At 43.8% G+C, this 26569-nt stretch overlaps 1 protein-coding gene across 1 annotated transcript in view; it reads right to left on the reverse strand.

Moving 5' to 3' along the window:
* Nucleotides 1-26326, reverse strand: part of LOC310892279 (uncharacterized protein) — a 42072-nt gene extending 15746 nt beyond the window's left edge. The window contains exons 1-7 of the mRNA XM_083819779.1: nucleotides 18609-26326; nucleotides 15710-16086; nucleotides 11016-13372; nucleotides 10554-10657; nucleotides 8907-9143; nucleotides 8765-8828; nucleotides 5332-5395 (exon numbers count right to left, since the gene is read on the reverse strand). Of these exons, the coding sequence (XP_083675905.1) occupies nucleotides 5332-5395; nucleotides 8765-8828; nucleotides 8907-9143; nucleotides 10554-10657; nucleotides 11016-11076 (530 nt within the window). The 5' untranslated portion in view covers nucleotides 11077-13372; nucleotides 15710-16086; nucleotides 18609-26326. The remainder of the gene's footprint in view (nucleotides 1-5331; nucleotides 5396-8764; nucleotides 8829-8906; nucleotides 9144-10553; nucleotides 10658-11015; nucleotides 13373-15709; nucleotides 16087-18608) is intronic.
* Nucleotides 26327-26569: the final 243 nt, after the last annotated feature.

The raw sequence follows: 26569 nt of genomic DNA on the forward strand, positions 1-26569 counted from the left end.
AGAGGGGAATAAAATATTCCTTCCATCTGCTGGCCACTTTGAGCCAGTCGGTATTGCTCACCATGCATTTTGTCTCATTTGAGATGAGAGTGCACTGCTGGCTCATACTCAGCTGGGCATCCACGGTAAGCTGGGTTTCAGCAGACTGCTGCTCTGCCTGTCAGTCCCTAGCTGGCTCTGGTGCTTGGTGTCACTCTTCCCTGGGTGCAATTCTTCTCATCGTCACTCTGGATTGAAGACGAGCCACTCAATATGTCAGCCGTTTCCCCAGTTCAGGATCACCTGCAAATTTGCCGAGGGTGTGTTAGTGATGTGGGAGTATGAATCAACAGGGAGGTTGTTACGGTGTGTTTACTCCTATGTGCTGGGTTCCCTGTCTGTACACGTGTCAGTTCGTTTCTCAGTTCTCTGGAGCGAGTGACATACCCAGTAAAGTTCTGGGATGGGTCTTTCCAGGGGCTGATCATTCCTCCTAGCCAGCACGGATGAGTCCACAGCAGCTTTGGCTGCCTCTGCCCTTCCCAATACCCTGATGCTAACCCTGTAAGCCTTGCCCACCACTCCTGAGCATCCCCAGCATCAGGCTAAAAAACGTCCTCCTGGCAGGCCTGCCTGTTTCTCCAGGCGCTTTGAACTGAAACACTGCCACAATGGAAAGTCAGCAATTTGGGGTTTGGGCCGCAAAGTTGCCATATGGAGCTAGAGGAAACCCAGGTCAAGTGCTGTACAATGTAGCTGTAGCCAGTCTGCTTCAAAATGACCTGAGCGTGAGGATCTTCTTGCAAAGGCTCTTTTCGGTAGTGTCTCCTTGCTGAAGAGGTCTCATAGTTCAGCCAGTCTGCCTCCCGCAGAGCAGCAGCAGGCTATACTCATACCCTACTGCTGGGATCTGTGGGTTGAAGGACACTTTGCTTCCAAAGTAAGAGGCAAATTCTGTTAGCCCTTATTACTAGGAAACCATACCTGGCTAGTTTGGTTACCAAAGATACCTCTTTTCTAACTGACTTACACATTTTAATTCAAACTAGTGATATAAATACTCATCGCTTCTGTGTATACACCCCCACAAAGCACTTCTCTCTTCTGTCCACAACGGATAGTCAGGATGAAAAGAAAGCAATTCCCAATTCTGCTGCTATTTTTAATTTGAGAAACTTAAAATTCAATTCACCATTACAAATAGTTTGCTTCTATGGGAATATGAAAAATGCAGATCGTTGGGAATAGCTGTTTTAAAAATATAAAATTCCATTGTAATCACTAAGAAAGTTGATATGTTTTATATAGACTTACAGTTTATATTGGTAAGAAAATGTTATGAGCGGTTGCCCTGGTTTCAGCACCCTGGTGTGGTGCTTAGCTGCCTGTTGCGATAAACCACAACAGTTAAGAGATAAAAGGGTTAAATCTGGAGCCCAGTAACCTTCATCATGTCCTTTTCAATACAGTAAGAAGTTGCACTTAGACTGTGTTCCCCCACGCTGCTCTAAAAGCATTAGGAAAGAGTAAATTGTTTTTAAAAATATTTATATTTAATGGCTATCTTGCAACTACTCAGCAAATCTCTACTGGCTCTTTTGTTCCAGGCTTTTAGGAATAAGTACATTATCTGATTTTTGCAGAACAGTGCTCTCTTCAACTAAATGCAGTAATAAAATGGTTTCACTGGCCATCTTAAAACATGAATGACAGTTTAGATGAGCACATTCTCTCAGATATTTAGAAATTCTCCTGCAATCGATTGCCATCTACAAAAGGCAGGGTTTTCGTTACCGTTAATTGACGGTTATAAGTTTTGAGGAAAAATACTGCATTTTTAAAGAATAATTACTTTATTTGAAATAATTTTTACTGAAATGGAATTGAATCTGGTCTTGTTATTCCTGCACATCGATTTGTTGGATTTGAATGGCCTCATGAGACTAGTGTTACAAAGGCATGTAGGTATCCTTAGCGTTATTCCAAGTGAGCAGTGCTATGTAAAGTTAAGAACAGGCATGCTTTAACAAGACAAAATGGTGATGGGAGAGAAATTAGCTATCAGAAATGGTGTACTGGTTATTTAGAGGATACGCAGAGGGTAGCAGTGTTACCTTATCATTGGCTTTCCATGTAAAATACCAAACAATGCCTCACACTCCTCCACGAGCCAAATCCGTGGGAGCTGAGGAAGCACAGAGCTGTAGATGGCTGAGGTCAGGTCCTTAAGAATACTCCTTTTCTAGGGTCGTGGTCTTTTCCAGTCTAAGTCACTGGTATATCGTGAGATACAACAAATGGTTGTGTTGTACCTTCCTGATCTTTAAGGGAAAAATATTTATTAGTGCATTTTAACTCAGCTTCCACAGTATTCGTTTCTACTATTTTGTGCAATAACGTAATTAGGTAATTAGTGATCATCAGTTCCCAAAATGGTAGGAATATTTCCCTCTTGCTTGAACTGCTAGACAGAGAAGAGCTTCAGAAGGCTTTGGAGCATTCCTGCACTGGCCCCTGTGGATTGACAGAGCAACATCATTTTTCATTTCTGACTTGTAATTTTTTTTCCCCACATCTGCCTTTACTGTTTAATTTAACAGATTTACAGGCCATTCCTGGGAAACCGAACGGTTCCAGAATTGTTAATTAAGTTCCATAGCCAAGAAACAACAAACCAAATGATAGACTGGGAGCCTTACCGCTGTGGCTATCTGCTGCCTAAGGGACAGTCTGTCCTGAAATAGCAAGGAGTCTAGCCCTTGTCACCCTCTCATTTTTATTAAAGAGTCTGCTCTGCAGCGGTCTGCCAGGTAATTAGCCTAGTTTCAAGTGACCCTAATAGCATGTGGCATGCACTCAGGCTTCTCTGTAAACTAAGTATGACTCCATCTGCGCAGAGCCTCTGGGATGCAGCTCATCCCTGCAAATGACAGAAAGGTACAGGTTTTCTGGGAGCAGCTAGTACGGAAATGTAGAAAAAATGCAAGCGAGGAATTGCCTGGATGAACGTAATGAACCATCCAGACACTGACCTCAAAGTGTCAGTGAAGCAGAGGCCTTATAAAAAGTCCTTTCAGTCTTTACGTGGAAATTTTAGAAAAGATCCATAGGCAAAATCTGGAGGATGCGATCCTGTCATGAACAAGGCGGACAAGCCAGGGTGCAGAGATCGGTAGAATAAACACAGCACAAGGTTGTTCCTAATTCATGGACTAGTCAATATTGTCCCTCATGGCATCATTTCGGGGATATGTGCTGAAGAGGCAGTTGGGCAGAGGACTCAGGAGTTGGGCAAGGTGTTTACAACTTTCACGTTCAACAGAGCCAAAGAACAGAATGGGAGACGGTCTCATCTGGGAATTTTGCATGAGCTTCATGTGGTTTTCTCAAGGCAGCCCGGCCCAGAATTTGGCTGACTGAGAATTGGTTTGGTGTTGGTTTGAAGAAACCTTCTGTTCCTGTGGAGGAGAGAGCTTGAGAACGTGTACTACAAAGGCACAAAAACCTGGATGACTGACGCATTGGCAAAAGTCGGGATCATAGTTTTTGTGGTCCAGCTCATGATTTCTGAGCATTTGGATGGCAACACCGTGTCCTGTGCAGAATTGCCTTTGGGTAATTCCTATATGGCGATTCCTGTACTCCAGATGGGGAAACTGACGCCAGACGCGCTCTGTTTGAGGTCTCACAGTAAGCCAGTGGCACTGGAACAATGGCATCCAGAACGTGAACAGCTGCTCCTTGTACTTCTTCAGCAACAAAGGTTTCAGTAAAATCAGCAGAAATGCGGCATGGTCACGTGCCCTGAAAAGCCTGCAAAGGCTTCTGAGCAGGAATTATGAGCTACTGTATCAAAGGCCCCACGCTTGACATTTATTGGCTTTTTGATGAATGTTGGGGTAATTTTACTGTCAACACTTTCTCATTAGGAGCCTGGCAGTGTTCTTTCTGACCATTATCTTGCTCAATATCACATCGGGTTGCTACAAAGAGCAGAGATTTTATGTAAAACCCATCTATCTCTGTAGCTGCAAAATGTTTTAATAATTCTACATTAAAATAATTTCATGGAAATGCTGGCTGCCTCCTCTAAGTTATAAGGAGAGTAGACAAATGGCTAGATTTCCATGAAGACCTCAAGCCATAGGACAAAACTCATACTGCAATGAGTAGGATTCATTTTTCTTGATTTGAATGGCATTGCACCTCGATCATACTAATTCTGAATTTAGCCACTGAGTAATGCGTCCCCATCCTGTTTTACACATTTTTGAAGGAGACTCACAAAGGGCACAAAGGCATTAGAGCTATACCTTTCTCACTCTCCAGTGACCTACTATTTCCTGGCTGTTTACTGTCAGTGTTAGGCTTTTTTCTTTTTTTTTTTTTTCAATCCTATAGCTTTTATGAAAAGAAAACAGTAGATCTGTACCCCTAATACCACAGTGTATTTAGAAAAGGGAAAATCATCCCTGAACCAACTGTAATGATTTTCACTCTATGACTTTTAAAATGTGAATACCACTACTAAATATTTGGATTCTGAAGTCACGATAATGGGAGCATCACAGGGCTACTGTGGTTTTTTTACTGATTATGGTTGTGATAGAGGAAAAATGGAAAACAAAACCAGATGATGAAATAGCAAATATCTACTACTAAAGTTTAAGCCAGCTTCATAGGTTTTGGAATCATGATTCATGACTTGTGCAGGCCAGCAACACAGACACCTGGATATTTTAACATAGTTTTGTTGTAGCTATCTAGTAAAAGGGAGCCTACCTTTTCCCCCTTAGGTAGGACAGAGTTTTCAGGCTGTCTAGACTGAAACTTTTAATGCCCTGGAGTTAACTGAAAATAAGAAACATTCCTGTAGCCTAGGTCAAATCGCAACCAAACGTTTTAAACTAACTTCCACAGCAGTGCAAGTTAACGTGTTGTACTTAACACAGGTATAGGTATTGATCTCTTCCACCAGTTCTGTTGAAGGAAAGTCACCCCTGGAAAAGGCAGGACAGGTATGGATGGCAACACCTCAGATTATCTGCAGCTTGGCTTATTAGAGCCATATGTCAGTGAGGTCTGATGTAATGGGTCATGTTTAAGAGAACAGAAGCTCCAGCCACAGTCTGCTTTCTGAAGGAGTTTTTAAGGACAAATTAACTGCAATAGAAGACATTCAGGCTGCCTCAGCTGCTGATTACAGAGGAGGCGTTAGGTCTTCCAGAGTGGCAGTCAGGTTTTGTTCCAGACCTGTCCTCCTATAAACAATTACAGCAGATGAAATCATTTTTGGAAAGATGAGTGTTTTCTTTGTCAACTCTCCCCCATCAAGGATAATGTGCTATATACCTGCTCCGGTGTTCTCCACTTCCTGGCCCAAAATCACTCTCGTTATGGACACTGAATGATACTTCTGTAAAGAAGCAATGAAGAATTGGTAAGAGATATAAAGAACCTGGGGGAAAGGAGAAAGCAAATGAATACATGAAATCATTCTCCTTATGTGGCCTTCGGTCTAAATATGACTATTTTGATTCTTATACCTGTTTAATGAAACATACCTTTCATGACATTAAAAGTTTGTCATCTGTTGTTTAAGGGAGTCAAGCCCATAACAAAAGACTATTCTGAGCATTAGGATACAGTATAAACACAGTCATGGCCCATATTTATGAGTTAGTCTCCCTTCCTTCTCAAGACCTCACTAGATGAGATTAAAAATATTTTTAAATGAGTGTACTTTTTCTTGCTTTTTGTTTTTGAGTCCTTAGTGGAAACTCAAAACATTTTGTCCTTTTTTTTTCTCTCCCTCTTTAGCTGGGTAACTTTTTTAATGAATGCCAAGACTCTTATATAAGTACACGAATCTGGAAAGCTTTACAAAATACCATGTTTCACAGTTTAAGAATTGGTGGCAGTGCCATAAATACTGGAGTGGGGGAGTGGTTTTAATGGAAAATTGTAAAAAATGAAAGGTGTAACAAATGAAAGAGCAGAGTAACGAGAGAATTTGGCTCTCCGAAAGAAATCCATGCAGGAGAAATGCTGGGGGGCAGGGAAACGACTCTGGATTTCTACACCACAGAGTTTACTCAGCTGGAAAGATATGGTTGGTAAAAAACCATTTTTTTCCAACTCAAGCAATGGGCCAAGGCATGGGCTGTATTCACAGCACAGGCTCAGTGCGTTGGGATATATCTGCACAGTAAGGTACTCACCACATACTACCTGCCTATTCTCTCCTGTCCAGCACCAGCAAAGTTTTCCAAGCTTCATTGTGGATTTTTCCTAGTGTGGAGGGTGCACACAGCAAAACATAATGGCATTACTACATTAGACTTTGTTAATGACTAGGTGGATTTATCACCTTTACTTCCTGGTGAATACTCTCTCTCACTTACCCTGCAGTGTGCCTCCACAGTACCTTTCTCTTCCTGTCTCCACTTCCCATTCCCAGAGGTTTTCCTTCCTATTCTGTTTCCCCTAGCCCAATTCTTTTCCCACAGTCATCCTTCCATTTAAACAGGTGGTCCCTGCTACATTTCCCATTCAGTGCTGCCTGTAAGCTTTTCTACAGTGTCTTTTCTGTGCTATTTCCATATAATACCACTTATCCAGACCACCAATGCAGAGGACTGGAAAACTAACCTAGTTTACCCCTTTTTCAATGGGACCAGCAAGAATATTCAAGCAAGGACAATCAGCCCCTTGTTCATTGGCCTGATGTTACTATTAATTATTGTAACTATTATTGTTATTATCATCACTATTATTATTGCTATACTCTATAGTAACACCACTACAGTTCAGAAATTGAAATTTTAATGTTTTCTCTCCATACTTGGGCTTGGGAACTGTGGTCTTAATTGCTAAAATTAGAAGCCCCTCCAGTGTGAGTTAAGGAATAGCATTTGTCTGGCAGCAAGAGTAGACTTATCCTCTAACACAGACTGTAAAAACAAACAAACAAATAAACAATGTATTTAGTGTGGTAAAATGGAAGTTGTGGAAGATAACAGTCCTCTTTGTGTGCTGTCTGTGGAAAGCCGTGTGCTTTTAGTGGTTTTTCATGTCAGCATTTATTCAGAGTAGGCAATCCAGTAATATTTCAATGGACAGCCTGAAACCTGTCTGAGGCGCTTGATGGCTGAAATACAACACCAATTTATTCAGTTACCCACTCATAACTACCAAAGAAGCAAAATCCAAAGAGTAAATTTACCACAGCAAAAGTCCTGGTGAACAGCTCAGTAGCAATTCACAGGCTAAAGAAATCTTTTTTAAAAGTCAAAGATCTTTCTGCCCTGTTCATCACTATAACATTTAAATACATTTTTACAAGCCATTTGTTAGATGATTCTGAAACATAAAGAAGAGGAAAAAATGTTTTTACAGCCCTGGGCAAGAACAACAACAACAAAAAAGATTCACTTCCTGGCTTTCTCACAAAACTCCAATGTGACCTTCAGCAAGCTAATGCCCAAGAAATGTGACTGTCTGGTCCAACCTCCTATTTATTGCTTCTTGGCCTGCTTACCTCTAACTGGTACTTGACTGAATCGCGACTTTGGTTGAGCTAAGGAAATATCTAACCTTGTGAAGAGGGAAAAAATAAAAAAAAAAAAAAAAAAAGAAGAAGGAAAAAGGAAAAAAATAAAAGAAAAAGAAAAAAAAAAAAGATGCCAACAGTGTGTGATCCATTCTCCTTGCAGTCAGAACTTGTAGTTTATTTGAATTCATCTGACAACAGCTTCCAAGCAGGGTAACAGAGCTGCCCCTTTTCATGAGCTCAGCTAGATCTTTCAGTACCTCAGCAACTATACATAATGGGGCTGATCATTCTTTTTTTCCTGTCTTTTTCCTTTCTTGTCTCTGTAGACTGCAAGCTCTGCAGGGGAAAATTGGTTGTTGCTGTGAGCAGCCAGGGCCATGGCACAACTGCTCAGATTGGACTCACCTGTGATGAGGACTGAGTGATATGTACCCAGTTACAACAGTGAGAAGCCAAATATGAAACAATTAAATAATAGTAATAATAATTCTCTGTCCCAGAGAGGCTCCTTCAGTTTACTACAGGTTCTCGGAAATCTTTGCACCTTAGCAGAAAATAAAGTGCTGGCACTATATAGCGAACGGTCAGCAGAGGGCAATAACAGCTCAGATCTTGAAGCAATTCCTGGTTATTCTGTTACCAGTGCTGCCAATGTCGTGTTTCTACTTGACTGCCCAAGGGGAAGGAGCCCTTGGTTCAATCACGCAGCTCTCTGAGTTGTAACACGTGTGAGAAAGCGCTCCCAAAGTCATGCCAGGCACGGCTCTAAATTCTCTTCTGTTCCACTTTCACTGCAGCCCCTGTCTTTGAACCCACATCGATTATGCTGGAGGGCCAATTGCGATCTCATAGTCACGATGAGCTTCTTGATACCAAATTCTCAGATTTTTGGAAGCAAGAGGACACCTTGTTCTGCTCTAACGAAAACACCTGTGAGAGATACAGATGTGTTTGGGGACCTGGACCATTCGGCAGAGCACAGTTTCCGAAGGCCTGACTGTTCTGGCTTTCTGGACAGTTTTATTTTAGATCCAAACGAGGTTCTGTAGATTGTTAGGAGGTTCTGGAGAGAACAAGAGACTTGCAAAGACCTCCCAGCAGACTGGACCTGCAAGCCAGGCAGATGAGGCAAGCAGAGTGTGAGCACCATACCTCAGATTTCAGTAAGAGGTAGCAATCAGAGCATGGGTCTCCCAGCCAGAGCTCAGCCAGCCAGCTTCTCCTCCTCACCTCTTCCACCCTGCTTAACAGGCGACCTACAGGACATCATCTCTCCGTGACTCAACTTCCCCACCTGTAAAGGAAGTTACGGACTGGTCTGTGACATGCTGGGAACAGTGGATGATAAAAACCAATCAGCTGTGTTACTCACGGCTCCGTGGTGAACTAAGAGGCTTGTCACACCGCTGGGCCAGGCTGCCAGGCAGAGAGGAGAACTGCTGAAGGTGTTAGTCCAGATGGACTGTGCACGCCGAGGCACAGCAGGAGCTGTTGAAAAGGAAAAATACTCCCTCAGGTCCTCTCCCAGCAGGAATAATATTCCGGTTGTAATGCAGATATCCTGCCGAGTTGTTCCACTCCTCAGGGCTGGTGAATGCTTTGCAAGAATCTGCAATGGCAATCATTCGACTGTAGTAAATATTAGAGAGTAGGAATGCCAAGTGTCTCTTTATCTGAGCTTTACTTTTACTTCTGGCTTCATGAAAAGCAAGAAAGCATGACCAACCATACCGATACCATTAATAATACTTGGAATTTCAGGGAACACTGGTTATCAGCATGAATTAACCAGTCCTCCCTCGATTCCCACACCATAGGAAAAGGATAGAGAACAATTACATTGTTCAAAGGCACCACAGTGAGGGAAGCCTGTAACTGCTTCAAGCACAAAACAGTGAGTGTCAGGCCATGCTGAACCTGCAGAGGAATTCAAATAAACAATATTGAATGATCAGCTGTGGAATGCAGTGAGCACAGCTAGGTCAACAAGCACACTGATAAGAGCACAGGGCGACAAGTGGGGTCCCAACCCAGCCTAAACCTCCAGCAGCCAGAGGCAACCGGGTAGGGGTTACGTTAGCTTTGTGCCAGGCAGCTTCTGGATAGTTCTCAGCAGCAGACCAAGTGGAAGATGTAATTGAGATGCTGCTTCGTCACTTTTTTGCTGCCAAGACTCCACTCAGAGCAGAGTCATCTCTGCCAGTCGTGATTCAATGCCTTTTCCACTGGACAACCTTCAGCCCCGTCGTACAATTGTGCTTCTACCCAGCTGAGGCAGAATTGATCTGTGCCCTCTTTCGTTTTCCTCCCTGCCACTTCTGATCCTTCTCTGACTCAGCGTGGCAGCGTAAGCCGGGAAGAAACCATTTCAGATTATGGCAAGCTATAACCACAGAAATTGAGCCACAGCCAGTAATAACACTAAAAGCAAGCAATTGAAACTTTGAAACAAAAACCCACAAATGTTATGTAAGAGTGATAAGCAGCTATAATAACCACACCTGGCTAGATAGTATTTTAAACCAAAAAGGTGTTAAATATTTTTGCAACCTTTTCAAAATCTTTTCTTCAAAGAAGGTAAAATTTAGGGTTTTTTTTTTTTGGAAAAGGGTACTGAACATCTGGTTTTAGCAGACTTTTTTTTCTTAAAAAACTTTCTTCTTTAAGGGTTTGTACAAAAGTGTACGCAAACATTCCCATATAGATTAAAAATATATTCTTTCATGTGGACAGAGAGTCCCCATTAACGTGGTAGCTGCACAGAGGATACAAAAATAGCTGCTAGCAGAAGTATATAAGGGATACGATTAAGAAATCAGGTGCTAATGAGACTGCTGAGGACTGATTCACGAAGGGCCTGTGGCTATTCCATGCCAGCCCTTCCAGGAGGTGTCTCTCGCAGGCGTGAGTCAGTGCTTTGCCTCCGTGCAGCTCCTTCTGCAGGAAACTCCCTGCAGAAGAGCTGGCAGGTATGTCCTTAAAGGCAAAGCAACGTAAACAGGGGCTTCCTATGCCTTACCTCTTCCAGCTGCAAGAACAGACTACAGAGGCAGCTTGGAGCGAGCACAGATAAAGCAGAACGGGGAGGCTCCGTACTCTGGCACAGGCAGGAACCGGTCAGTACTGTAAAGGTACAAAAGATGGCTGTAAGCCAGTTTGGGTCCTGCTGGTCCTTGAATTGATTTTAGCTCTGACACTCTTGTGATCTTGAACATTCCTGCCTGGAGGACAGATTCTTTACTGCCTGAATTAAAATCCTGCCCTCAGCAAGGTTAATGACTATAATTTATTAAAAGGCGTGTAATAGTTTGTTAAATGATGTTGGGAATAGAAGGTTCATGAAAACAAGTTACAAAGCGTCCAGACAAACAAAAAGCTTGCACTGTACTTCTCTTTAAATCGAACCAGTCACTAGAAGTCGTGCATTTGTCACCCCTTTTGGGCCAAGAGCAGTGCACAAGCTATATCCACGTGTATCTACCATGTGCACACCGCTTGTTGATGCTCCCAGGGACGCTGCACGGTGGCTTCCTTCCTGTCATCTGTGGATTTCACAATGGCACATACAGCAGAGTCTGTGTGGAAAGCAACAAGAGAACAACCTGTAATTTACCCCTTCCATTGCTATTTTCCTCTGGAAATGTGATTTCAATGAAGAAGCGTTCTTCCTTTTGAGAACTAGCAAAATATTCACAGACATGACCTCCCAGGAGACAGGGCTGGCAGGAGAGGAAGGGATTGGTGCACAGGTGACCTCACCTGTTCTTTGTACTAATCTTATTCACAAAACACTTTTATAGCTATTAAAGAAAAACTCTATATTAAAGACTGGTGATGTTACTTCAGTATCGAGCATTTGCAAGAGACCCTGCATTGCTGGAATTCAAGAAAGCTTCAGAATTCAAATGTTTTTCTCCTGTTCCCAGTCACATTCTCTCAGTTGTCTATCGCAAATCTCCTGGTATCTGGTGTCTGGCCAAAAATGGAATCCAACCCCAGAGCTAAGGGTCTAAGTTCCTTCTGCAGTTCGTAAAGAGAAATAAAGAGAAATAAATACTTCAAAAGAGTGAGCTAAAACACCTGAAGTGTTGGGAGGTGCCTAGCAGTAGCCACTAGGGAAACGAAGTCTTTGCTGACCTTGGGAGTTGGGGTCTGACACCATAATCTGAGCACAGGGATACCTTCAAGAGTAGAACTGTGCTACTGCTTTTCTCTGAAAACACATAAAAGAGTTTAAAATACGCTTTTGAAAATGTTATTTTGTGTTTATGTATGGTGACTGATGCAGGCCCAAATATTGCACTCGTCTTAATGTGCCTACCTTTTTTTTTTTTTTTGGTCAGGAATGTCTCTCCCATTCCAGTGTTAGAAGTTCAAGTCACAGCAGTGTCCTGTCCTTAGGAACTGAGCTGCTAGTGCAGGATCAGTTCCTAATGGTAAAACCACCGCTTCCATCTGTCCTTGCACAGCAACAAGGGGAAGAGGGTAGGGAAAAAAAAAAAAAGAAAAAAAAAAGCAGTAACAAATGTCCTTTCTTTCCTCACTTTTAAGGGTGAGATTTCCCTTTTATGTGGAGCTCTCTCAGATTATTTACTATCAGAGCCAGGTATCTTTAATGGTTCCTTCTTTTACCAAGAGAACAAATTATTCTGTAAAAAAGCCAGTTCTTTGCTTATTGCCACTGCCAGCTGCATGCAACTTCAAAATTACAAAGCACTCACTTAGATGAAGTGAATACTTCATTAAACAATTAAGCAATAAGGCAGAACAAAGGCTGTGGTTTCCAGGCCTTGTTCTGTAATTGTATCCTGCAGCATTAGGAGAACCAATGCTTCAGCATAGGGTTGTGTTTTAGGCTAGGATTATCCTCTAATAGCCTTGTCCCAAGGTATTAGAGGACTGCCACGATGGGGAATTTTTTTTATCTGTTGACGGTGATGTAAAATATACGATTTGTCCTTGAAGGTCTAGGGATGAGGATTTCCATCCTTCCTTTCGTCTTACTGTAACATCTTGATTACAAGCTTTTATCTGTGCTCTCACTTTCTGACCCACGAAGGTTATCCACCAGCCTGATTTCTGTGGAGGTACAGTGTGTTGAAACCCCGTTCAGAAGTAAATAATACCACGTACCCCTCAACACATTTTGGGCACTTTGAGCCTGAGTTACGCTGCGGAGAAAAAATCTGCAAGCCATGATGTTGAACAAGGTGAAGTTTGTGCTGACATTTTCTGTTCACCTCAGACAGAATGTGCAACCAGCGAACTTTCAGATCAAACAGGCACCTACAGAGATAAGGCAGATGCAGGTCTAGTTGGCTGATAAGTAGAGATTGTTTGGATTGCAGAAGAAATTTAAATGTCTAAAGTCCACTTACATTCTGCTACAGAGATCTAAACCCTTTTCTTGATCCAGTAAAGGCCCGATTCAGTTCCTAATGAAATTACCAGGATTTGCTCCACTGACTTTAAAGTTGGCTCTGGGCAGAGCCCACAGCCCTACCAAAAAAAACCCAAAACAAACAAACAAACAAACAAACAAAAAAACAAAAAACAAACAGGCAGAATCCCTTTCCAGAACAGTTAGAGAACATCACAGATAACAATGACAAGCCCTTCTCTCAAACACAAGGCATCCCTCCATGCTGCCCTTCTCCACAAATCATTCAGTTCTGCTGAAACAGAAAATACAGCTCAAGTGCAAAACACAGCTCACCGTGCCACAGGACACTCTGTCCTTGGGAACTGGAATTAAGCTCGTCCAGACTCGTGTTATGGGCCAATGGAGGGCCATTAGGAGAATTAACTTGCAGTCTGAACAGGAATCAAAACAGAAATCTAAATAAATAAATAAATAAATAAATGTAGTTTTTGTTTTGTTTTGTTTTGTTTTTCTGAGTGTATGTATTTTATGCTCTTTTAGAATAAATCATTCTATGTCTTTAATTTTATTTGCATTCCTCCCCTTTGGAAATAATATGATTAATATTAAGCTCAGGTCCGTGGCGTATTCTTCCGTTCCCCACAGTAAATTGCATCCATTTCAGATCTGCTGACTCTGGAAAATATCTAGTTGTCTATGCTCATTGGGAGGTATGGGAGAACAAACTATCAGAAAACGTCAGAAAACAGATTTTTCATAGCAGAAATCAAAGAACAGCTGTTAGGTTGTTCTACAGCATTAATGCTATAGAAGCCTATAGGAAAGGGAAGAATTTGCTCAAAGAGCAGGATCTGCTGAAGGGAAGGATTAACAACTAGACCAATAAAGGATTTAGGTGCCTAAATTAAAATTTAAGTGCAACCGAGGTACCGAACTCCCAAAACACCCCCCAGCTCCCCTTTCTCTCCCCTCCCACTGAACTACAAAAAACCCCCAAGGATGGCACAGCTCCCTGGGTAACTCCTTCCTCTGCAGACTTCTCCTCATACCTGCAAATCTTGTCTCGCCAGTGAGATGCACCAACATCAAAAGGAAGCTAAGGAAAGAAATTAAGTCCAACTTGCTAGACGACTTACTAGCGTGCCTATCAGATCAGGCTCAGTGTATTTGGAGCCAGCAGCATGGAAGAGGGACAAGAAGGGAACGGCTTGATGGAGCCGGAAGGCAGCACGGGGAGCTCTGGAGAAAAACAGCGGGTCAAGAAGCAGTGGGGGTGACATGGAGGAGGCAGAAGGAATGGCCTCTGGACAGAGATACAGCCTCAGCCACGCAGGAAAGGGATAAGGTACTGAAGAGAGAAGGAGGCAGGGGTGAATCTGGGGATCCTGGAGACGAAAAGAAGACAGCGAAGCTTGGCTGGAGAGAACCAAAGCTCTCGATGCCTCCAGTTCTGCTTCTGTGCAGGTACAGAAGTTGCACTGGCCACTGCACCTTCAGGGCTACTTTCCAGTTAAGCTAGAGCATCCCTCAAAAATCAGGTGCTCTTCTGGCTTAATCCCAAATAGGACTAACTGCTAAAGGCATTCCTAGAGAACGCCTAATAAATGCTGACTGCCTCTGCTCTCACAGATCCTATCTTGGCCATTTTTACAGCTAGTGATGGTATCTCAGATGCTTGTCTAGGAAGCGTCAGGCTAGGAGGCTCAGTTTTGTCCCTTAACCTTCAGACCATTCAAACTCATCTCTCACTTTCCACACGCATACCCCGATCGCCTGGGGAAGGAAAGGGAGTTGCCCTCTGCAGCTCAGAGAAGGATGGGATTTCAGACCTCCCATCTTTTGAGAAAGTTCATGCTTTTTAGTCCTTTTGCAGCCTGGATCACCATTTCTGGATTTCCACATTCCTGTCCCCATGGCAGAGGATCTGGCTTCAGAGGTTGCTATTTGTCTCCCCCAACCCGAAGGGATTTTGTCCAATGATGCTCTAAACCAAATGCAAAATTATCTAATAAATAAATAAATAAATAATAAAAAGATTCCGTTCCCCCAAATAAAAAACTTAATCTGGATCACTACCCACACCTGACCACAAAAGTGCACAAAAGCCACTGAAGTGGCACAACTGAGGCAGCAGTGACATCTGGGCTGGGATGTCAGTCTGCTGCTGATTCACAGACAAATCCCCAAATTTACCACTGCAAGTTTATCTTGCCGTTTGGATTCCATCCTGGCAGCTAGGCACTGAAAAGGAAAGTGCGCTGGGGCACCAAGTCCTGGCACTAGCCAGGAGTGCCTTGCCGAAAACAAGGACATGGACGATCTTTAGGAAAAGTTGTATAAAAGAGTTGTGAAACATATCTCCTGTGGGATCAGTGATTGCAAACATGAGTAACAATGAATGCTAACTAGATGGTATTTGTATTGTCACTCTGTATGATAAGCCACTATCTTGTCCTGAGGTTTCTAATTGCCAATCTGTACAAATAACAAATCACAATACCACAGTTACCACAAACAGAAACTCAAATACAATGACCATAAAAGTAACTCAAACTTTAATTTGGCTAAACCCATTTTCTTTCATAGTTATCTCATATCCCAGTACACACTTATTCCCTATTTTTTCTTTTTGTTGCCTTGCAGTCAAAATGTAAATTACCAGCTTTCTAAAGCAGGGATGTTTTTGACTTTATATACCATGCCTAGCATAATGTGGCCCTGAATTTTAACTGCAGAGCTTTCTAAGTCTACTTAAATTCAAATAAATAACAAATAGTTTTCCATCTTTTTACCTTTTCTTTCTGACTCCTCAGTCCTGCTCCAGGTCATTTGTAGAGAAAACAAAGACCCAAGAGTAAAACTATTTGTGAAGGAAAACCAAAACAGGTGAATAAGATCCTCTTTGACCACAGTTCCTTAGTTCAGTGTCCAGTCTCAGCTATTTACAGTAATAAACATAACAAAGCACATTCTGTGTGAGAAAAAAAAAAAATTGAATTTTGATCTGTAACACAAGGAAAAGAAGTCCAATTGCCAAGAGGAGTTTTGCAAACATTTGCTTGATCCAGTGGCTCTGGTTCTGGCAACATTTCCAGACGGGCTGTCGAATGGGCTTCTCATACATAGGACTGTCCTGACACTGGCAGTTGGGTATGCTGTGCTGTTGATGCTGGAATAAGATATAATTTAGAAATGCACATAAAATACCGCCTTGCTTTATTAAGTAGCAACCAGAAATGTCAGTATCACATGTTAATTAATGATTAATGTCTGAGGAAGGAGATGCATACTTGACATATTTTTAAACTGGTATAACAAGTTTCTGTACTGCAGAGGAGGGAAGTTCTCCATAATACACAGTAATAGGCTGTGTACTTGGAACTGTGCACAATATATTTCCCCACCTTCAGGACAGAATGTGTCAACACACAGCTGCTCTCCAGAATAAAGTTAATGCCAGGATTAGTAGTCAATAACGCTGAAGAACGAGGAAAGAAGAAAAAACATACAAATGATGATCAAAAGGACAAAAAAAAGTCTTTCGGACACTCCTGGGGTAGAAAAATGTAGACAGAGCACATTTTTAATGTGAGGCTAGACCTGCTATCAAAAGGTGCTGAGGGTAAATCAAGAAATGAAGAAAATAACATTGTGGAACTGACAAAGCTCTGGGACTAGACAATCTTCCTCAGGGTGATCTCCTACTCAGCAAAGAGAGCTTTAGCTCAGGCAGGGAGAGTTAGCATATACTTACACATAATGCTGTCAGAATAACACATTGACGTTATCTAACATCCCACACTGATGAATAGTAAAGCACTTTGCATCTGTTCATTGATGTTCCCACACAGGAAATCAGTAAAGTACATGCTTGCATTTAAGTATATTGTCCAATTAAATGTGTTTCCCAAACAAAGATGTTTTTCTTAACCGGGGTCTACATGCTATATGGAGTAGACACCACTCCCACATTGCTCCTTTATAAAATGAAGCACTTTCCTCCCCTGTCCTGTTGTGTAACAACTGTTGCAGGGGATAGTCATAGCCTATGATCCTATACCAAGTCATTGGCAGAATCAACCAAAGATAGCGCTGGGATTCATCTAACCTAACATTAGCAAGCTATAAAGTAGTCCTCTGGTCAAAAAGGACAGGTAGGACTTTGGTCAAGCTTTGCCATTACTCTGTCCACTGGAGATGTTTCCTCACAATGTGGTTTGTCCAACCTGTCTTAGGCCAGTGGAGACAACCCATCTCTCTTGACTGTAGAAAGGACAGTTTAGATTAGAGGTGCCATCTTTAAAATAACCAAAATTACGTAAGGTAAATGTCTTTTTGGGATCCCAACCACCTGCTGTTCTCCCAGACACAGCTCCTGTGGCCCTGGAGGACACTCAATACAGAGCTGCAGACTGGCCATGGTGTCACTATTTCCCAACCCGCACTGCCCTAAATCACACAGCTCCCCCTTTCCAGTTCTGTCTCACCACTTATTTTGGTTAGGGTCACCTCTTTTTGAAACATCTCCTTCTTACATACTTCAAAGGACTTTCTGCTCTAGAAATCATTCTGCCACCACAGCATGAGCAAGAAATAATGATTTCTGCAAGAGCTGTTCAAAGTCCCTTCCTGATAGCGGCTTGAATTTTTTACAATGGTGTGGAATGTGAATCGAATTGTTAATCTGATGGCTGTCGTGGCATTGCACAATGACTACCTTCTATAAATAAATTCCTGCCAGCGTGATGATATATTAGTAATAAGAGTACAGATAGACAGTATGTGTTATTGAGCTGTTATGGGTGGCACCATGTAACATGGCACACAAAACCCTTCCCTCATTCAGGACAGAGGCTCGGGAAAGGAGTATGCAGCCAGATGAGGAGGCACGGGGTCAGGCCAGTAACTTTTGACTGTTTTCACCTCTTTTACCCTTAACGTTCCTCAGTAATTCAGTGGAGAGACAGCCCCACAGACACGAAGCCACTGCGAACTGAGCTCCTTCCCCATTCCCCCCACAAGCGCGGGTACTGAGTGAAAAGTAGTTGGAGACCCCCAGAACCCTCCAGAGAACATAAGATATCTTTCCCAGTCCCGGACGCTCGGTCTGGGCAGGAATTTACCTCAGGATTTTCAGGAGAAGTAAGCCCCCCCTGCCCTCATCAGCGGGCGCTCATGGCGGCCCCACAGCGCTCCCCCCCCACCTCCTTCTCCGCCCTTTTCGCTCCCAGACCCCATTACACGGCGGCCTGCCGCACTTGGCCGTGTGGGAGGGAGGAGTATCGGCTCTATGCCCAGCCCAGCGGGCTCAGGACAAAGGCGGCTGCGTTTCTACCGCCACAGCCGTCCCGCCCGGGCGAGGCGGAGCCGTGCCGGAGCGCCGCTCCCCACCCGGGACGAGCCGCCCCTGCCCGCCCGGCGCTTTAACCGCCCGCCGTGGGTGTTGGCCGGGCGCAGTGCGCATGAGAGCGGGGTCGGCTCCTCAGCGGAGCTCGCTTTAGGTTTGAGGTTACTCCAGGAACCGGCTGCCCTTCGTCTGGTGTCCTTCCCGCACCCCGCTTTGTCCCCTCGCTGCCCTAGCCAGGAGAGGCGCGGACTTCTGCCCGCAGCAGGTGAGCGCGGGGCTCCCCCTGAGGGAATCTCCCCTTCCCGGCTCTGCCCGTGGGGACCGGCTTTCTACGGGCTTTTTACCGGATACCGAGGCGGATTTCCAGCGCCGTGTGGAGCTCTGGGGGTCGGGAAGCGCCTGCAGTGGGCTTCCCGGGGGGTTCTCCCCTGAGGGTGGCGAGCCCGGTTCAGCTTCGCCTGTCCCCGCTCCCTTTTCCTCAGCGACCCCCTCGGGGAGAAGCCCTGGGGTTCCCCTCATTCCTGTCAGCCCTCAGCCCTCGGTGGGAGCGATCCGGCGTGGGTCTTGTTACTCACTAATGGGATATTTCCCTTCTCACGTCAGCTGTTGCGGTTCCAAAAGCAGCACTTGGGACGGCGGCTGCTCCCTTGGGGTTTTGGCCCCTAAAGTTCCTCCAGGCAGGTTTGTGTGATGCTCTGAAAGCTGCCAAACGCGGCTCTGCTCTCGTATTTGCAGCGTGTATAACGTTAGCAGCTAAGGAAAGAGACTTCAGAGCCCAGGAGAGGTGTTTCTGGGCTCCATGCAGTTTTGTGCCCGAAGGAGAGAAGGAAAAACTTCTTGCAAGCCTCTTTGCTATCTGATGTGAGGCTTAGCTGAGCTGTGTTAAGGGTTATTTTTCTTTCTTTGGATTTTTCTTCCCCATCCCCTTCTGGTTAAAAATAACTTGCTCCTGCATGTAATAACAGGTAACTTCTGGGGAAAAAAAAAAAAAAAGGATGGGGTAAGAGTTTATAAAAGGTCTCATACCACTGTATTATTTGGCTTTGGATGCGTGGCGTTACTGACTAAGCGTGATGGTAAAGAGCTGCTTTTTTTCTTCTTCGTTGCTTCCTGACTCTCCACAATTTAATTTTATGCTTGGGGGGGGAAAAAAAAACTGTTGGCTTAAACAGTAGCAGATCCTAGCTCCAAATATTTTGCCTGCCTTCTGTCAGGTGCCTGTTCCATCTGGCGATGGTAAGTGTGAGATGGCTGCTGCTTCGTCAGATTGTGATCTCAGGTAGTTCAGGCGAGGTTCGGTGTGTGCAAGAAACCACAGCCCTTAAAACACTCTGGATTCTGGATTTTCAGTAATCGAGGCTCTTAAGGACATGTTTCCTGGATAGTTTTGGGTTTAGGATGGCAGCTGAAAACGGAGCTGTGTTGTGCTTGGTCCTGTACGTGGGTGTAGCAGGAGATGATGCCTGCTGTAAGAAGTATGCAGATGAAATAGGCAAGAAATTTGGAGGGAGGCTGTCCACCTTTTTCTTAATTGCAGGGATTTTAAACTCTAAATAATGAAGTACTATAAATGTAACAATTGTTTTCTTGTGCCCTTCCTTTTCTGAAGGGAACAGAAGGAAGACCTTCTTTCCAAACCCTAAAGCATGTCTTAAAAGCTTTTGCAATTTCTGGTTTAGGCTAACAAAAAGGTGTTATTTTAAGACTCTTCCGTGGGTCCTTTGACTAATGCAGCATTGCAGATGTACTTTATTGTACAGCTACCATAATACAGAACAATGATTGTGTTTTTTTTGCTTCCTTTGCAATGAATATCTCTGTATAAGGGAAAAGCTGGTGTTTAAGCACTAAAGAAAAACACTGATCACTCATATCTCAGAGAAATGGAGATACGAATTATTTCTCAGAAGTGGAATAGATTTTTTTCAGAGGTGTTTTTCTCACCAAGGGTTTGCTTAGACTACTTACAACAGTGAATAAATAAAGTTTTATCATGAAGTGCTAGTAGTGTTTGAAACAGAAAAGGAACAAGGGAGATGCTATGTTACATCTCTTTACTTTGTGAACAGTAAAACTCTTCTCCTGTCAGTCATAGTTGCTTTTCCTTGTTTATATGCATGCCTCTGAGAGAAATATTAACCCAGAGCATCGGTGGAGGGGCTTGCTGGTTGGATGTAGTAACTGCAGCGACTTCACTCCTTAGCAGTTGACAAGTCACGAGCTGGCTGACCTTCTAAAATACTGGAGCGTGAAAATAAATGATGATACGAATGTGGCTTTCAAAGCCAGCCAGACAGGCTGTGTCAAATACTGTTACCACTTCCCTCCCCTTCCTTAATTAAAAAATAAAAGCAAGGAATTTTAATTTCCAGTGTCGCTAGCTGCTTAAAGATCTCCCTCTCAGTTAGGTATGTATTGATTATTCCTGTGCCAATGGACGTACAGGGTAAGAATTTACTGCTCTGGTTTGCCTCTGCACTTTTCAGCTCAATTTGCCTCGGGCAGGCAGACCTTTATGTACTCACAGAGGAATGAAATGTGCACTAAATTAGCTCCATTTTAAAGTAAATGTCTCTGCTTTGTGCTTCAGATGTCTTCTGCCCTCTTCCCGATGCCATTGCAGCAGTCACAGGCAGATACAGGAAAGGAACTTGAAATCCCAGCGTGCGACGTGACACAGAAGCACTGGGGCTGAAAATTATCTTGTCCTCCTAAGTGCTCTGTAAAACAGGATTTGGTTCACCCTTGCTATGACTGTAGCAGTCGTTACAGGTGTAACATCGCTGGGGTTAGGGCTCCATTATGTAACAAGAGAGAAGTTGACTAATTATAGAGGAGTCTGTGCCCAAAATTGTTTATGTAGATTTAATGTTTCCAAAGAGTTGGCTGTCATGGATAGCACCACCCTGATTTTAAGAGGGGAGACTAAAAAAGCAAGTAACTTTAAAAGAATCGGATGCTTTCTTTGCAGAAATTTGCATGAGAACATTTGAAGTCAGAGGAGACTTCAGCCATCACCTCGATGTGTTTAAAGCCCCAGATAATATTGCCCTACATAGCCATGGGTATTGTATGCAGATCTCCCACTAAGCAGATAGTGATCATCAAATCTCAACCATAGGCTGCCAGTGAGAGCCTTATCCTCCTGTAAGACATTAACCTAAAGAAAAGTAACTACCTGTCACTGACCAGAGTTTTATTTTTAGTTGGGGTGGAGGGACTGAGAGCACCTCAGGGATCTTCCTCCGGTAACTTAACCCGCAGTGTTATATCCAAACCTGTGCCAGTGGCTGCCTTACCTTTAGGCAACAGGATTCAGCTGGAGCTGCTGTTGATGTCATGTGCTGGGAACAAAGTTTACTAGCAAGGGATGAGGCAAAGATGGAGAGGAATCTGCTTTACAGTCTCCTCCCAGATAAATTCTGTCTTCAGGCTGAACAAATATGCATAGCATTGTCAAATCTCGTAGTGGTGTTCTGCTCTCTGTCTTAAAAGAAGTGGCACGTCCCAGACAGTGGAGAGAGAATGATGAGATGGGGATGATCTAGGCTTTTTCAAAAGGTTTCTTTTCTCACTTTGGCTTAGTTGTCTTCAGCAGGTAAGAAAATTTCTGAAGGATATTATTTCAAAAACCAAACAAACACAAAACCTACCCACTAGAAAGGCTGTTCTTGAATATCGAGAAGGACCAGGTAAGAATGAAGGACACTATTGAACCCTTTCCTTCTGCTAACTTGAGGGTTGGATTAACATGGCCAAAGGTGTGACCTCATGCATTAAATTTTCCAAATCCTGTTGTGCTCAGAAACAGTGTAATAATTGAATTATCACTTAGGAGCTGATGAAAATGTTGGTCTGTGATCGTTTTAAGTGGGCTGCTACACTCAGTTTGAGATCTGCTTTGGTGAACCACTTAAGTCCGTGATGAAATAGCTGGATTTCAGTTCTCTGAATTGGTGCCTTGCCCATCTAGTTCTTTCAAAACCTACGTACACAGGGTTAATTATTTCACTGCTGGCAGCTCTTGCAAATTCTAGTGCAAGTTGTATGAATGATGTTCAGTGTGTTTCTTGAGGCTCCAGCTTCCAGGTTCAGAGGACTGAGGGAATCTTTGTTTTCAGTTCTACAACTAACGGATTTTGTAGCTCTCAAAGCTAAGGAGGAAAGTTTGAAAGTTTGTTAGAGCGCGCTGTAGAAATGCAGGAAGCTTAAAAGGAAATATTTGGGTTACTTGCCTTGAAGTCCCTTCAGTTCTGGGAGTGTCACGTGCGTGTTAGCACTGAAATTATTTGGGGGGGGGAGTTGCACGTGTCTCAGGCTGCTGCGCTACCATGAGAGCACCCCGAGTTCCCAGTTTGTGAAGGACATTCAAATTTATTCTCCACCTGCTCTGAAAATCGTCATCAGGACTGAGATCCAAGTAAGTGTCTTTCAAAGCACTTTTTCTCTGCCTCTTGTTTAGAGAGCCGTACTGCCCTGTTTAAGGATCGGCTTTTCTGTTTGGCCAGCTGTGCTATGATGACATACCCTCTCTAAACAAGGGCAGGAAACGTTGCTGGATGTGAAGCTGCTGTCACTCGGGTTTGGACAGCCAGGATTTTGTGTGCGCAGTTGAGGAGCGTGCATCGTAAGCATCTGTGCTTCTGAGCCGGAGAAGAAATCTGCGTTTAGCTGTGTTGGCCAGTTTCAGTTGACCTTGGCTCCTGAACGCTAGCCTTGTTGGTTGTTACTTCAGTTTTGCTGGCTCCTTCTGTGAGAAGGGCTTTTACATCTACTGCCTGATCCTAGGGCTTTTCTGTGCCAGCACAAAGGGCTAAGCGATGCCTCAGGCCATCCTGCGTGCTCCTAGCGAGCCAACTGGCCTGGGATGTTTGTCCTTTGTTGGCAGTACTGTCGCTTAGTCTTCCTCCACTCAGAAAGGTTAAAATGTACTGAATATCACAGAAGTAAGAAATAAATAACCTCTAGAACTCCAGAATTTGCTCTGTATTTCAGGTAGCGAAGGAGGACTCTGTTCATAAGGAGGAAATATATCCACCATAGCAGATCAGCCAATTCTGAGCAGTCTGTAACAACAGCGGCACAATGAAGACGTGTCGTGGGCCAGTCTGTTTTGTTTAGCTCTGATCTTGTACAGCTGGCTCAAAGGTATGTAGCAGGAGCACTCAATAGAGGGAAAACCTAATCAGGTTGTTAGATACCTGCTCTGGTTTTGGAAGGCCCTGACCACAATGTGCAGGAGACTGGCTGAGTTCCTACTGTTTGCCTTGTTTTATATGCTCTTCCCTCAGCATCTGGTGGCTGTCGTCAGAGGCTAATTGTGATACAGGGTCTCTGGTCTGCCCCTGCACCACCATTTTTTATAAAACCTATCCCGCAGTGGCTCTCTGAATGACCTCAGAGTACTTTCAGATGTTTTTTTAGATCTATGGCTTTCAGCTCAAGCAGTGCCACTTAGTAGGAGATGACATTGCACATTGTACACATTGTAAGCGTGTGTGTTCATACATCTGTGTACAGCGGGGGGATGAAACAAACCTTGAAGTTCACTGGCCAGTTGTGTTTCGCTTGTTGCCCTGTGAAATAACTGCTCAAACCCAGGCAAAGCGTGTGTGGTGCTGAGTCTAGGCTTAGGAATCTGGCTTTAGAAACTGTTCTCACAAAGCGTGTTCTAGAAATTGCACGTATGGTGAAGGGAGGAAAAGACTGATGCTGTGCCCTTCTAGAAACACGTGATAACTTCCTAAAATTGTTGGCTCTCCTTACCGTGAATGTGTGGTGCAGGAAATAGGATGCTGCTGTCTGCTTGCTGGCTTTCAGCTCCTGGCTGCTACAGCTGTTGACTTTTGGCCTTTTGGTGTCTTCCATTTTTGTGGAATTCATCTTTAGCTTATGAAGCTAGTCTTCAAACAGGATTATTAACAAACATATTTTTCAATCCCCTACTACAGAAACAGTTCCTTCTAAATACTAGAACAGAACTTCAGTCAGAAGTAATCTCAATCAGTAAAACTTAAAAAAAATATATAAATATATGTATATATATTAAAAAAGGACAGACGGCACTTCATCTTTGGCAGCTTCATGCAGTCTCTCTGAACAATGTAGCTCTGTCAAAGCAAAATTAAATCTTTGGAGGTAAAACTCAATGTTAATTTCAATATATTGCTTTTTTTTTTTCTTTCTACCCTCTGCAAAACGTGTGATATGTGAAGTGTGTTCTTTTAAATTTCTTGTGAAAGCTAGTGCTAGTGTAACTGATCGTTTCCACTGACAGAATCTCAGCTGCCCTAAGACGCCTTTTGTTTTAATATTTGGGGTTTTCTCCCCAAGCAGTACTGCTCCTGTCACGTTTCTGTACTCTTGTATCACAGTCTGATGATTTGATTTTTTAATCCATAGCAGTACAGGGGTAAACCTCAAAACCAAAGCAATAAGAAACTAGTATGTTGGATAGAGTACGAAACAAATCCTCTTGTGAGCTACTTTCCTTTTGCTGTGTTCCTGAAGGTCAGGAGGAACAGCTGCCTGTCGCCCTGCTGTTCTCACTTGCTCTGACGATGGCTACTGTATTATTTATTTATTTTTTTGAACCCTTGCTGGTTACCTTGGCAATCCTACTGAAACAAGCTATGGGGTCTCCTCGAAGTTCATTAGACTCTTGGCTCTATCCATCTTGAATCCATAGTTTTTCACCGAAGAGGGGGCATAAAAAGGGTGCAGAGTCTCCTGCGTCAGCTGAGGTTAGGAAGGGAATTTGCCTGTAAAACACGTGTGTGTGTGTGCAGCAGTACGCGGCTGTAGCTGCACTAGGCATTGTACAAACACGTAGGAGTAGCTTCTCCCTTAAAGCACACAGCCATAAAGGGGAGAAGGAATAATGTTTGTGAGCAGCTTATGATCTTAATGACCTCTGATGTGTTAAAGAAGATGTGAACGACTGAAGAAGGAAGCGTTTTTTCCTTTTGCTTCGTGGTTTTGGCTCTTGTTTTTTCTCCATCACCCCCGTTCTGCAGGCTCGCAGCTCGGGAGCAGTGCAAGAGACTTTCTGAAAGGAGTGAAACCTCCGAAGACTTGCGACACAGCGGCAGAGCCAACCCTGTAATGCTTGCTGCTTGATCTTGTGGGGGAGGCTCTCTTAACCAGCTGCACTCGCTGCCTTTATTCATTGTTCAGGAGCTTTGTGAAACCTCAGAGCCTGAACTCCAGGATGAATAACAGGAGTATTTACAGCTTGTGGCTTTGACATTTATTTCTCTACTGACTCTGGCTACTTCTGTTGTGCTGGACACAGCCTGCTGCAAAGCTTGGACCCGTTTTTGCTAAGGTCTTGCCGTTGGAGGAAGCAGAACAGTGCTCCTAAATACTTCCTTTCCACAAAGTTTTGGCTGCCTAGTTGGTTTCTCAGTAACTTGGATGAATATTTTCATTACATTAGTCTTTAAATTTCAGTCTCAGTTATGCTATCTACAGTAGCCTGAGGCAGTGAGCTCTGACCTCGCCTGGTAGCCGAGTCTGTAAAAAGCTTACAAAGAGTTCTGAGTGTAACTCTAGAAATTTAGGAGTCGTCTGTAATGCCTCACCGAGGGATGGACCAGATGTGGCATGTCCAGCTTATACAGGGACACCGAGATAAAAGTTTGCGCTGAGGAGGCGCAATGCCCACCTCATGTTAGTAGGAGATGCTGTGAGGTTCAGAGGGGTGAAGCGCCTTCTAAAAATTGTCTATTTTTCCTCTGTAGGCTGCGGGGTTTGTGTTGGAGGTGGAGCCTCTGTTGCAGGACATGTTTTAGTCTCAGGCTGTTCTTTTCAGGTTTTAGCTTTCTGCAGCGTAACTTCTTGGCACGTGGCAGCCGGAGGTGCAGCAGCTGCTGCAGGGCTCCCGTGTGCACCTGCCTCGTGTGATTCCAAAACCCAGGACCGAGAGCGTGCTTCTGCTTCTGCGGTATCACCAGCGGACCACGACCTTGAGGATGCACTGTGATGTGTTAACGGTATTAATAAAGAGGAAAGGAAGAACGTGTAGGTGAAACCAAGGTTAAATCTCACCCTTTTTTTTGAACATCAGGGCTGCCAGTTACCACCCACTCGAGTTGTGGCAGTGCAGGGCTCTGCTTACCCTGCCCGTGCTTCCAAGACTCGCGGGGCTGCAGCCTAGGGACATGGTGTGGGCGCCTTCCCACGGGACACTCGTCGGTGCTGCGGAACAGAGGAGGGAGCGCTCGGCCGTACGTCTGGTAATGTCATAGCTCTCTCCCGAGAGGAAACGATCAGCGGGATGGAATTGTTGCTCGGTATTGGCAGA

This window comes from Anser anser (assembly GCF_964211835.1).
Source record: "Anser anser genome assembly, chromosome: 1".
Lineage (NCBI taxonomy): Eukaryota > Metazoa > Chordata > Aves > Anseriformes > Anatidae > Anser > Anser anser.